This window comes from Anopheles maculipalpis, chromosome 2RL, assembly GCF_943734695.1.
Source record: "Anopheles maculipalpis chromosome 2RL, idAnoMacuDA_375_x, whole genome shotgun sequence".
NCBI lineage: Eukaryota > Metazoa > Arthropoda > Insecta > Diptera > Culicidae > Anopheles > Anopheles maculipalpis.
The window spans coordinates 24,960,206-24,973,156 of NC_064871.1; the positions used below are offsets into that span (position 1 = coordinate 24,960,206).

General features: G+C 42.5%; 2 protein-coding genes across 2 annotated transcripts in view; both read right to left on the minus strand.

Annotated features, from left to right (window-relative positions):
- Positions 1 to 798: 798 nt before the first annotated feature.
- On the minus strand, positions 799 to 4,953 carry LOC126556814 (uncharacterized). The gene is made up of 4 exons (XM_050212333.1): positions 4,680 to 4,953; positions 1,560 to 4,597; positions 967 to 1,164; positions 799 to 879 (listed from the first exon to the last, which is right to left on the minus strand). The coding sequence occupies exons 1-4, from the start codon at positions 4,951 to 4,953 to the stop codon at positions 799 to 801; spliced, it is 3,591 nt and encodes a 1,196-aa protein (XP_050068290.1).
- Positions 4,954 to 5,687: 734 nt separating this feature from the next.
- Positions 5,688 to 12,951, minus strand: part of LOC126558361 (fibroblast growth factor receptor-like 1) — a 232,258-nt gene continuing 224,994 nt past the window's right edge. The window contains exons 2-5 of the mRNA XM_050214363.1: positions 6,936 to 7,137; positions 6,715 to 6,824; positions 6,420 to 6,651; positions 5,688 to 6,331 (exon numbers count right to left, since the gene is read on the minus strand). Coding sequence (XP_050070320.1) covers positions 5,688 to 6,331; positions 6,420 to 6,651; positions 6,715 to 6,824; positions 6,936 to 7,059 — 1,110 coding nt within the window. The 5' untranslated portion in view covers positions 7,060 to 7,137. The remainder of the gene's footprint in view (positions 6,332 to 6,419; positions 6,652 to 6,714; positions 6,825 to 6,935; positions 7,138 to 12,951) is intronic.

A 12,951-nucleotide genomic window follows, 5' to 3' on the forward strand; every position in this document is an offset into this window, starting at 1 on the left:
CTTGTACAAGTGTAAGCTAATTTTCCGCTCATATACTTTTACGATTGAATAGTAGTGTTTCCAGTTTGATTGATTATCCGTAAACTAGCATATATTATTTATTGATTTCACTTCTATGTCCCGCTGTGTTTGTGAGAGACGCTCATACACACCGAGAGATACGGATGGAACAGTGTGGCGTGAATAATTCCTTCTTTTTTCAATATAATTGACAGTCAGACAGGCATACAGAGACCCTGTTGTAACGAGAAGAGATCGTGTGTAGTGCAAAAGGAAATAAAAGAACAAAATTAAAGTAGAAATTGCTTGTAAGAGCATGTCCAATCTGAAGAAGACACGGAGAACACTTTGAGTGTGTACCGAAAGAATCCCGAAAGAATCGCCAGCCAGTTATGCGGTAAGTATATTTTATACCACAAACAACATTTGTTTTTTGTTTTTTTTTCATTACATTTATTATTGTTAGTTCTTAATATAAACAACAGAAGTAAAAAAATGTTTGAAATTAAGGTATATTTCTCAAGAAAAAAAAAATCATCGTAAATATAACGCAAAGTAATAAATATATCCTTCTAGGATAAGTGAATATGAGAAAAGTTAAAATGTAGCATTCCACCGTAACTATCGATAAACATAATAAAAAATATATTCCTGCAAGAAATGTTTAACACACGCACACGGCAAAAAAGACAGCAAAAATATTCGCGCAGCGGGATTAATGCAGCATGTCTTCCATCTGTCTATACATTCGTGCCACTTTCAAACACCATCTTCTCTTCAGAAATACCCTCCATTCTGTTACTCGACGAGCAACTCGTAACGCTCGACCTGTTCACACATATCATTGAAGCTTTCAACAAACTCCTTAAACTCTTTTGTCTGTTTGACGAAGGAATGGTGTATAAATATCGAAAAAATGGGAATTAGTAATAGAAAACATTACATTTTACTACAGTGCAACATTACCTTTTCCACTGGGATCGGTTTCTTGCGTTGTTGCTTGTTAGCCTTCTTCTTACGGTCCGTTTCTGAGTCCGAGCTTAGCTCCTGTGGCTCATCATCTACGCTGTCCTCACTGTCGTCATCCAGTCCGAGATTGGCCAGATATATGTTTTTCTTTTTATGGCGCCTTTTGGGTATGCGTGAGTATGTTCGTTGATGAGCCTGCAGAAGAAATATTTAAAGAAGGAAGAAATAGTCGTATTAGATGGGAAAAAGAACTAACTAATTTTAATTATTATTGTTATTGCTAATTTGAAGATTTCGCGAAAACGATCTTAACAAAGGATCAATCAATCAAGAAATTGGTTCTGAGTAGAGTCTCCTTTTGCCATTCTGCAGCAAATATGGCCAAAACACATTAAACAACAAAGCAAAACTATTCATCAAATTTAATATTCAAACATTGATAATAGTGCAGTTTTGAGCAGCTTTAGCCCGAGCCAAGCTCAATTTGTTTTTACTTGAATCAATGCAATGATTTAATAATTTTGATTTAAAATGATCATTCGTAGGTTCATAGTTCGATCTGATAAACCTTAGCATACAATACTACTTACACTATTATTAAGCCAGGCCGGTCGATCCGGTGTATCAAACAGTGCAACGACATCGGACTCATTGTTGCGTTCCGCTTGCTTCTCCACCTGCTGTTCGCTGGTGATCGGTTCAATCGCCGACACATCTGGTGCTTCATTCGGCGGAACTGTCCCCTGCTCCTTGGAGCTTCCAGCATACGCGCGTGGTGTAGAAGCGACGAAATCGCGCAATGTATGCGGTCGTTTTGTTGGACTACCGATTACGCGCAGCTTTGGAACCGATGGAAACCGTGTTGGACCGCTGGATCGTGTGTTCTGCTGTATCGGTTGCGCTCGGAAAATGGGTCGCTTGGGTAACAATTGCTTCACACCTTTCAACCTTCGCTCAAGTGTTTCGTGTGAAATGTTTAGTGGCATCGGAAGGGTAACCTGTGCGAGTGAGCTTTCTACCACACCATCGCTGCTAGTATCATAAGCTTCGAATCCGAAGTAATCCCGTGAATTCTGTGTCTGCTCCGTAGTGGGTAAAGGCTTGTCACTGTGGGCAGAATTTTCGTGCGCCGTTTCGTCGTTTATTTCCACCACACTGAGAGACGAGGGTGGCTGTGTTGTTGTGGTGGTGGTACTTATTGGTGGAACATCGTCAGTGACCTTTGGATGAATTTCATTGTCGGTGATTTTAATAGATGATTCGTTCTCCTTGTCATACTCTAGTTCCCGGCGTGTGTTGTTTGCACCGGTTGTTCCCCTTGGGCCAGGGTTTGTCGTAGTTTTTGCTAGCGGAGACATTACGGGACTATCGCGCTGGGGCAATGGTACAACGTTCAACGGCATCAGCGGATTTCGTTTAGCAGCATCACTACTTCGTGCGGGTAAAATTATGATATCCTGAAGAATTTTCATTTTACCGGATGGTGTCGATGCCGCCTCAAAAGCATTCGTCTGGGGTGGTGGATGGTTTTCAATATCAGAATCATTAATGGTGGAATGTAGCTGCGCGAGCATTGAACGGAAATTATCGCTGCTGGAATTAAAATCGTTCAACGTTCGCTGTTGTTGCTGGGATAGTGATGATGGGCAAGTGACCGTTGGCCGATCGCCAGTTGAGCGCTGTTGCTGTATGTTGCTGATAATGCGCATTGAACGGTTGAATGCGTTCATTGAACGATCGTACCATTTTTTAAGCTTCAGACAGGCTTGCCGCATCGTGTGGTCCTGTTGCGGTGTAGGCGCCTTTTGTTTGCTCTGCCGCATTGCTCTGATTAGCCTTTCGCTCATTTCGCTCGTCGCTTTCAGCTCGACGTACATTTGTTCAATTTCGCGCAATTCCTTGTCGGTGATCATTCCCTCGCATGGTTTTGGTGTGGTAAGCGGTAAGGGTTCGACAGACATTCCGCCAGATGGTGGTGATTTACGACGCTCCGTAACGAAACCAAATGTTCCTACCGGACGATTTTCGGTGTTGTTGTTTGCGATTTCAAAACTTTCGTACGACGGCAGCATCTCTTTCGTGCGATGGACGTAGCTGGTTCGGGGAACGATCAACTCGTTCTGCAAGCGCCAAGGCGATGCCGGCTTCTCTGGTACGTTGAGTTTGTTCGCTGTGAACACTCTGTTGGCTGGAGTAGACGTGAGCGGGAAGGAAAGTGAATCTTTTTTAAGCCTGTCCAGCGTGGGATGCACTACTGCTGTCGTTTCTACCGGTGCCTGATGATCATCATTAGAAAGCTCTAAGATATCAGATTGAGGTACATTGACTGGCGAAGAAGCAACGGGTGGTGTTTTGGGAATTTCCAGATTAATCTTATAATTCACCGTCGCTGGTTGTTGTACCGGACCGCCGCCCAGTTGTTTAATAACCTTACTCAATGCATTATTACATCCGAATAGGTTAATTTGCTTTTGAGATTTTCCTTTGGGTTTAGCAATCGATTTTGCACCAGATGCTTTCGGAGCCCTTTTCTGCTTGGGTTTTCTCTGCTGCTGTTTGATTTTCTTCGTACTGGAAACATCGCTGTTTTGTGAGGACGATAAAAATGCGTACACATCATCGTTCTCTTCATTCTCTTCCTCAGTTAGCAGTGGCAACAGTGGATGTTTAGATGGCATTGGTTTTTTAAACAATTCCAAATTAGCATTTGAAGTGTTTGGAACGGTAAGGTAAGAATTGTTTGACACTGTTTGTTTGAGCGCCGGAGAAGCAGATGGTGGAGGAGATTCCGGGAGTTCAATAATTGGAGATGTAATGACAAGTTTTGGTTTCGCCATAGTTGATCTTGCCCCAAAGAATGTAGATCTTTCAACCTTTATGCTACTCTTTTGTCGCCGGTTAGCTCTGCCGCTTGAAGGACGCGATGAAATCTGGTTATGGCGTGTTGGATCTTCATATTTGAGACGTTTTAGGTCATCCACTGTTAAAGCTGGAGCTAAGCGATTGATGCAGACAATCAGAGTTTTGAACGCGTCCCTGTTCAACTTGTCAGTCAAAGAGTTTGGAATATCTTTTGGTCCGATAGAGCTTGCCGAAAGTTCCAGAACTGAGGGTTGTGCGCCGAGTGATTGCTTCGGAGGCGATACACCCGTGTCGTCCGGAGGGATCTCATTATTTGTCTTTCGTTTTGAACTTGAACGAGAGCTGATTGTGTTTTGGTTACTGTCTGTGGATTTTGACGACATACGCCTGGTACTGCGACGTCTTTCTGTAATGGCAGCTTCTTTTGCCGACGATTGTAGGATGACATCATTCCCGGAAAATGTTGTTTGTTTTTGTGATAAATCCCCAGTTTCGGTAATGCTTTTCGTGCCGATATTGCTGGACTCATCAAGATGTATGATCGAATGATGATCTTCCGCAGCACTGTGAATGGTGTGGCGATGACGCTCCGCCAAACTTTCGTGAGATTTTGGTCCTACACTCTTCGTTTGTCGTGACCTGGTTCGTCTAGTTACATTGCTATGCCGCGCTACTAACGTTTTGTTATTTTCTGCAGGCGAGACAGTAGGGGTTTCGGTTGCAGCTGTCTCAGATAAACTTTGAATTTTGAGGGCATTGTCATCTTCTGTAAAAAAGGAAATAAATAGTTAAAAAAGACACCATATGCAACCTTATCCAAACATAATAATCTACAACTGTTTTCCTACCTTTTATTCCTTTCGAGCTAGCAATAAATGGCGTTTCTTGCGAAAGTATATCTACTAAAACTACTGCACAGTCGATCAACTTACGCCGCTGCTCTGAAGCCGTGCTGCATCCCGTTCCGTTATTTCTTTCGATCAATGTTCTCTGTGCTCTGCGTGTGGTTACCCTTGGTGTTAAGGTATCGATATTCGCAGCTGCGGATCGCCGTCTCGTTCGGCTTGCAACGATGCAACGAACACCAGTCGCACGGTCACTGTTTACAACCGTTGACGGCATATTAACCCGAACTTGAAATCGCCTTGCACGTCAACCACCCCACACACATATATCCGCCACGAAAAGATGCTTCGGGAAAGGGCACTGAATTTAGAGCCGAAAACCACTAACTCGACTGATTCTATGCACTGTACCGCTTGTTTATTGCGCTTGGTGTTCAGTTTAGTAAATATATATAAATAAAACTATCAAAAATAGAGTAAAAATTAGTAGAAAATTGCGCAGTTCTAGGACACAAGACAGACGCCGCTTGAAATGTTTTGTATAATGACGTTTTATTGAAATTTGACAGCTGTACGACGTACACATCGGGATATGCATTGATAACATGGACAAAATTTAAGCAAAAAAAATTAATGTTTGGACTGTAAGCTACAGAGCTTGGCACATTGGTACCGTTGCATACAGGGCGAACGGTTGGTAGAATTGCAGCGCCACCTGTGAGATTAAAGGACGTACTACCACACTTGAAAATGTGTACGATGTAGCCGTTATTTTCACATCAAGCACATTTGATAAATAAAAATATAATACAGATTTTTAATTTATTTTCTTGCCAAATTTCATTATTTTTTTATTCTTCTGTTCGAAAAATGTCACTGTGTAACACAATGCATCCTACATATTTTTTATAAGTAAGCAATCAATTATCTTACATGGCTATATACAATAATTAAAATACTTAATATTAATTATGTACAAGCGTTGGACACAAAAGCAATCTCATTGAGGTTTCACACCACATCAACCTTCTCGTACAAATGTTCCGCTTGTTCTAGACTGATAAGTTTTCTTCCGTGGTTGGTCCATTGGTACGTTGGCTCGTAAATGTTAGGCCCATGAAGCTGCACCAATGACTTTTCCTCGGAGTGTTGCTTTGCGCGTAATACATTCAACACGACCCAACCAACGAGTGGAACAAATGCCAAAGCAATCGGTATTAGAAACAATACCATAAGCCCCACATAGCCACCGTGCGTCTCCTCCACGGGCGTCCCGTTGGGGTGCACCAGATTGACGTACGCATCAGCCATGCTGACACCGACATAATTAATGCCAACGCACACGTATATGCCGATGTCGCGCTCGGACGCATTGTACAGGATCAGCTTGCTCAGATAGACATCGTACGACAGGAGCTTTTCACCGGCCGACGGTAATAGCTCGTAGGAATTTTCCAAATATCGGATCGATTTGTTCTGATTGAAGTTGTGCTCCCCGAGCGGCTTGTTGATGCGCCGGAACCACTTGATGGTGGGTTGCACCTTGCTGTGCACCCGGCACTGTAGCACGATATGCGTGTTAATAATGGCGGTCGTATTGGCGGGCAGATTGTCCAACAGCTCCGGTGCCGGTATCGATTCGTCGAGTGGCCATTCTGCAAGAAACAGGAAGCAAACGGTTAATCATTATTTGAAAATGATCGGAATCGGCTAGGGTTGTTCGATTTAATGCCAGCATCCTACTTGTCACTACTAGTTCAAATGTTCGCACGAGTTGAATGTCGAGTTGGGTCCGGTTGTCTGTCCGGTAGGGATGTATCGTGCAGCGATAAAGTCCTGCATCCGCTTCCGAAACGTTCTGTAGCGCCAACGTTACTCGGCACGGTTTATTATCGCAATCGAGCGGCTGCCACTCGAGTGTGCTCAGTAGGGCCCGATTACTGCATGTCATGTGTTGAAAGCCACCACCACACGGCTGCCGGGATGTGAGGAAAACGTTAGACAGGTTGGCTTAACTTAAACAAGCAAGCTGGCAAACCTTAAAGTACCATTGCACATCGGAAGAATTCATATGATCAGTGTGGTGCTCCTTGATGCCACACCGAAGTCGAGTATCCGTACCGGCTAAACATTGTTGCAATTTCGGTACTAGCGTAATGCAGTGGAATGGGCACAAAAACCGGAAAGAAAGCAAACAAAAAGTAGCAACCAAACCATGTTAGAAGTAGCAAACCAATTGATTGATATCCCAGCACCTACTTTCAGCATCGGTCGACGATCGGCTATCAACGGTGAGCGCTGGATGCTGTAGCATGCCGGAAAGTAAAAGCACAAACAACACTGCACCGGGATGCAGTTTGGCGTACGTGGGCATCCAACTCATGACCGCACTCGATGAAACGTTTCCATTTGCAGGCCATACATCTTTCAGCGTGAGAATTCTTCCCTCCGGGAATTGTTGCTGTGCGTTGTACGGAGGCGATGTTTTGCTGTGCAAACCGTTCAGAGGATGAGAGAAAGTGTGAGAAAATATTGGTTCTTCGGTTTTCGATACACGTAACACGTGGTTAGCCGTAGCGTTTTTTTTTAGCACGTGGTACAGAAAATCTGTCAGCTGGCTGTAGTTTTTTCTCGATCGAGCAAACCAATAGGAATGTTGCTTTCGCTTCGAAATGGTGTAAACTTCATTTTGTTTTTTTATTATTAACCCATCCCCGCAACCGGGGATGAGTAATCAAAATATGCGAGCGAAAGCATTTATCACTCAATCGTCGTTCGTCGATAAAAGCAAACCATATTCTGGAACGCTTTAGTGTACACGAAAAAGTCTCTTGGGAAATGGCTGACTATCTGGATTGTTGCTTGAGAGGTAATGTTGCGGAAAGGACATATAAAACAAAATTTATCAGGTCGTCGGAGCATATCCTTATAGTTGATTGTCCACACATTGAAGCTTCTTCTTGGCTTAACGACCTCTAAGGTCACGCCGATCATCGAATGGCTTACTAGACTCTCCGATACAACGTAGATGAATAGTTAGTGCTCACTACGGGTGGACGGCCCGTATGGGATTTGAACCCCGGTTTTGCCGTTTGAATGCCGGGCATCGAATGGCTTAGTAGACTGCTGATACCACGTAGTAGTCAGTCCTCGGCACGGTAGATTGTGACCATTATGCGTAGGACATAAAAATATTACATATTCAAATAAATCATCATTTAAATGAGGAAAGTTAATTGAAATTATTGTTAAGTGTCGCAAAAGCTAGCTTATGTATATTACTAATTTATTGAAACAATTCACTAACTTAATTCATAATTCAAACGAGACAGTTCATACTGTAATTCTAATAATTTTAAAGCGAGTCATATTTTTTAATTTAAATGGTTCAATATACGGAAAAAATTAATATTTAAAGATGATTTGAGTAGAAAGTTGATTGAAATACTAAAACTTTATTAAATCTAGTTAAAATAAGATTTTTTTGGATTTTATAAGCCAATAGTTTTAATATTTTCAATATGTCCTACTCAGCCATGTTCACAAACGACTGTGGAGCTTGCATGTGAGTTTGCTGCGTGCAACTTGAGGGCCTTTATTACTCTTTAGCCGATCACTGGTAGTCGTCTAATACCGCTGTGTTAACAAGCCAGGCTGGGGAAATTGAATTTTGTGAGCTATTGAAAAAGCTGACATAAAGTTACTTACAAATCAGAAGAATATTTGAGCTGAATCTAGAGGTTTAAATTGCTCTAATAATCTTCATGAAAAAATATGTGTAATATTAGAGTGAATTAGAGGAAAGATTCATGAAAAATCCTCAATATCAATATCTATCAAAACCGTTTAGCCGAGCCATGAATAAGATAAGGAAATAAAATAAAGAAGGAAATGCCTTGAGAAATTTGTACGAAATTTCCTTAGATTCTGGAGCCAAAAGATTATAAAAATACTAAAGAAATTACGAATAAACGCTGTCCTCTGTTAAGTTATTGTTCTATAAACTAATGTAAAAGATAAAAAAAAACATTGACCCTCCTTAATTACATGTTAAACGACTAACTAATGGAAATAAAATCTCTAATCTCTGCTAAGCAATACAGAACATACATCATGCAAAAATGCGGGGGAATAAACATACAATATTTGTAAAAAAAAACGTTTCCCGATTTCATAACAAGTCCAGTACAACGGAACAAGGATAAAACATCTTCAAGTCAGCACACTCCAAGGAAATCATTCCTTAAGACGTTTCCCGGCTTCCACAGAAGCGAAAGCGTTCAGGTTCAGTAATCCAACAGCTCTATAAGTACCATTATTTCTCATTCAAATAATGCGAGTAAATTCATTTGAAACGACATTTTCCGGTTGTGGCAGGTACTCGCGCCAGACCGCCGTGGAGTTCGTGTGCGGACAAGGTGAAGCAAACAGTCGGCCAAACTCGTTGCCCAGAGTTGCCCTGCAAAAATACACGGAACGAATACAGGGAACAGTGTTCTCGGGGGTTATGTTTCGCATCCTTCTTTGCATCCGGATGGCGGAACCGACCGACGGGAAAGTAAAGATAACAAAAAAAAAAAAGAAGGAAAGAAATCACTACAGTACGCAATAGGACAGCAAAAAGGGGTTATTTTGCTTGCACTTGAACTAGTTGGACTGTTGGTCCATAAATCAAACACTTGTTTGCTGCCACAACCACCACCCAGGTTGCTCCCACCCCCCCCCCCCCCCTCTCTCTCTCTCTCTCCCACCAGCGGCCCCCAACGAAAGTACTCGCCCCGGCAAATCATTATTTATATGCGATTCGCAAGCTTTTCGCGCGTTGGACAACGGGATTTTGCCGCATTTCACCGACACATTCGGGCCGGGGTTAGTCGCGCGGAAAGGCGGTAACTTAAGACAGTGAACGGCACCTTGGCATCCTGCGTTTAGTGCTTGCCAGGCTTCCCAGTCCTTTACCGGAGAGACAAATGATAAAGAGCACACGGAACTACTTTCGTGCACATTACCTCCTTGTACTTGTGTCCTTTTTCGTCCTTTCATCAACTTCTACTTAGAACTGGTCTGGTCTGGTAGTTGGTTGGTGGAGCATAAATTTAAAGTACGAAGCGAGTATTTCGTTTTCAGTGGGTTCAGGTGCACTGAACGCTTAAGTATAAAGTGGTGGGATTTTCCAAGCATAGCTCTTACTTCGTAGAATGTGCAGGATTTCTTCAGTGTGCAGGATAGGACTGAACTGATGGGGGTGTGTGGCGGGGCAAACACCGAGGGGAGGGATAATTTAAAAATGACGATTTTAAGTAGCAATTTCTTCAGTACTAAGAAGCTTCTTCCTCTTCGCTGGAATGCAGAGTGTTGCGCTTGTTGAACGGGCAGACGGAACATCTTGAGTAAAAATAGAAATAAACAATGAAATTTCTCAGCCCGCAAAATTGGAGAACGCTTTAGCAAGTTTTACTCTAGGTTTAGTCCTAGTTTCAGGTTGGTGATAGCGTTAATAATTGAAAAGTTATACCTTTCAATCATTTAAACTTGGTTCAAGCTTGATAGAGTGTGCATCAAAAAGGAGTTTAAATTTTTTGTTGGATGGCTTCATTGTTTTAAAAAGCAATTCCAACTTGTTTGTATTTTCAGGGAGCTTTGGAATATATTTAAAAAAAATTACATTTCCCATTTGAAGAAGGTGTACTGATTATTTTGCATAAGCCCTAAGTCGGGATGGTCCTGTGGTTAGGCACCAGCGATACCGTTCTACACACAGCCGGTGGTGTAGGCGACAGCGGCGCCGGTCTGCAAACGGCAGGACCGGGATTCAAATCCCATCCAGACCGTCTTCTCGCAGTGAGGACTGACTAAGCAACCAACGTGGTATCGGCAGTCTTGTAAGCCTAAGCCATTTCGATGGTTGGCATGACCTTAGAGGTCCAAGCCAAGAAGAACATAGTCTGATCGAGAAGCGACATCGGCACCAATTTGCACACAGCAGGACCCAGATTCGAATCCCATGCGGACTCTTCTCCTGCAGTAAGTACTAAATGTCTAACTGCGTGGTTTTAACAAATTTTATATGTCATTTGATGGCCGGCGTGACCTAATAGGTCGTGCAGCCAATAAAAAGCTGAAGATGTTGGATAACCAGTCCTCACTGATGGAACAACGACATCTTCAATACGAATTATTTTATACCACATTGCCGAAAAGGTTATCGCTGCACAAGGAGAAACCCCGTGATATGATTCGATTTTTTTATTTTGTAATATACAATTATGTTTAAGTCACTATTTCTTCTGTCTTAAAAAGGTTTCGCTAAACGGCCGGATCGTATTAAAACACAAAGGATATGTAGAAAGATTTTGTTCCAGATAAAGCAAGGGGAAAAGAATATTTTTTTAAAATGTGTAGCAAAATGTGATCGAAGAAATCAGGACAAGACAGGCAGCGACGATTGAATGCAGTAAAATAGTGGCTGCCACACGCTGACTTTGAGTTGCTGTAAAATCTGTCCCTGTTTCATGCACACAGACATGTACGTTTGAGACTTTTAAAACCGTTTCATAAAACTAGGAAGAGTCACTTAATTTCTGGATGTTGGTTTTGAGACGAAAGCCACTGTATCTTACAGCTATATACCTCAGAAGATCAGGTTTCTGGTATGTATATAGCTTCATAGATATGCTTCCTCCCATTGGTATGGGCGATAGGGCAAAACAAAGCAAACGAAAGCTTCATAAAACACTCAACAAATCTTTCTTCAGATAAGAAAACCCCCCACACGAGTACCACCCGGTCCGTACACTTCCAAGCATGAGGAAAATTTATTGCAAACCTAAACTATTCATTCTCCTACAGAGCAGCAACAGCAGCAGCAGCAGCAGAAGTATTTCTTTTGCAAAGGCCATAACGTTTGATGTTTTTTTTCTGCTAGCGTCCATTGTGTGCCTCCCCGATCCTCATATGTCTGCGTGTCGGTGTGTAGTATTATTCATATGACAGGGGGGAAAACTGCGTCAGGAGTTTTCCATACTTTCAGTTATCGCATAACTCACAAAGCACACCCATAAATCAGCAACTTCGACGTTTCAATTGACGGGAAACAGCTGGAGATGAATTTTTGGCTCCCTGCCCTTCTGTACGACGCAAGCATGTAAATGCTTTGCCCCTCTGTGAATGGTATGCAGCTTGCTGTAGCTTCGCAGTTGTGGCTTCTGTAAAAATGCATCCAACTTGTGAGCATCCTCTTGAGCAACTGCTTGAGAAAAAGAACTCTCTTGGTTAAGGTTAAGAACGTGAAATGGTTAGAAAGAAAGCATCCACCTAAGGAGGGTAAGATTGGTAAGAGGTTACCGTTGAGCAGTAAACTTTCACTGATTCATTGCTGCTATGCAGTGAACGGGAACTGCGAAAGGGATGCCCCACAACAAGCTACGAACTTTGATGGTTCGATGCACACGGCTCGATTGCTGTGGTTCAGTGAATTTTGTCAGCTCGGAATTAGCTAATTTAACTGACTGATCAAATCCGGCATCCGGTACGGCATTTGTGGGATGGCCAGGGGCTAAGGTAAACAATGGATAGGAAGAAAGTTTTATGGCACAACGACAAGCACTCTTTTGGAGTTAAATAAGAGCAACGCAATCGTTCGTTTCAAGAGCACGAAATGTATTCTTCTTTGATGGCCACTTTCAGCACGCAATTTGAATATTGAGACTCCCGAACAGTGTCCTCCGTGCCCTCGAAACGAGCGCTTGGTACAAAATGGTGGAAAATTTGTAAGATTTCTAATCTGTTGCTCTTTCGTTACGGTGTCCCGGAGGGGAGGAACATTCTGATAGCCGATAGGATACTGCTGCTGTTGCTGCTTTTGCCAGCCCTCGGGGTGCTAAAGCGTTTTTAGCGATAGCGTTAGCTATAAGCGGCTTATCGGAGGATGCTGCGAGCTTGAGATTTAGTGGTCGCATTCTCGGTATGAATGAGCTAAAAATGGATAAAGCCGGATGGTTCAAGAATTACCGAGTGAAGGATGGTTGGAGCGGGTTCTGGTTGTGGTAGAAGAATGGTAGGTTAGTGAGACCATTAGACGGCTATGTTAGATTAGTGGTTGTATTGTACTGGTACTGGACGAATGGAATGCTATTTATATTCTGAGCTGTCTTAGCTGGAAATGGTTTTTTTTTTTTTTTGGGATGTAAAAATAAAACCAGCAAAATGTTCGAAACTTTCGTATTTTTGTGAAGAAGGTCATTGATTTTGCCTGGAAGGTGGTGGTTAAAATTAC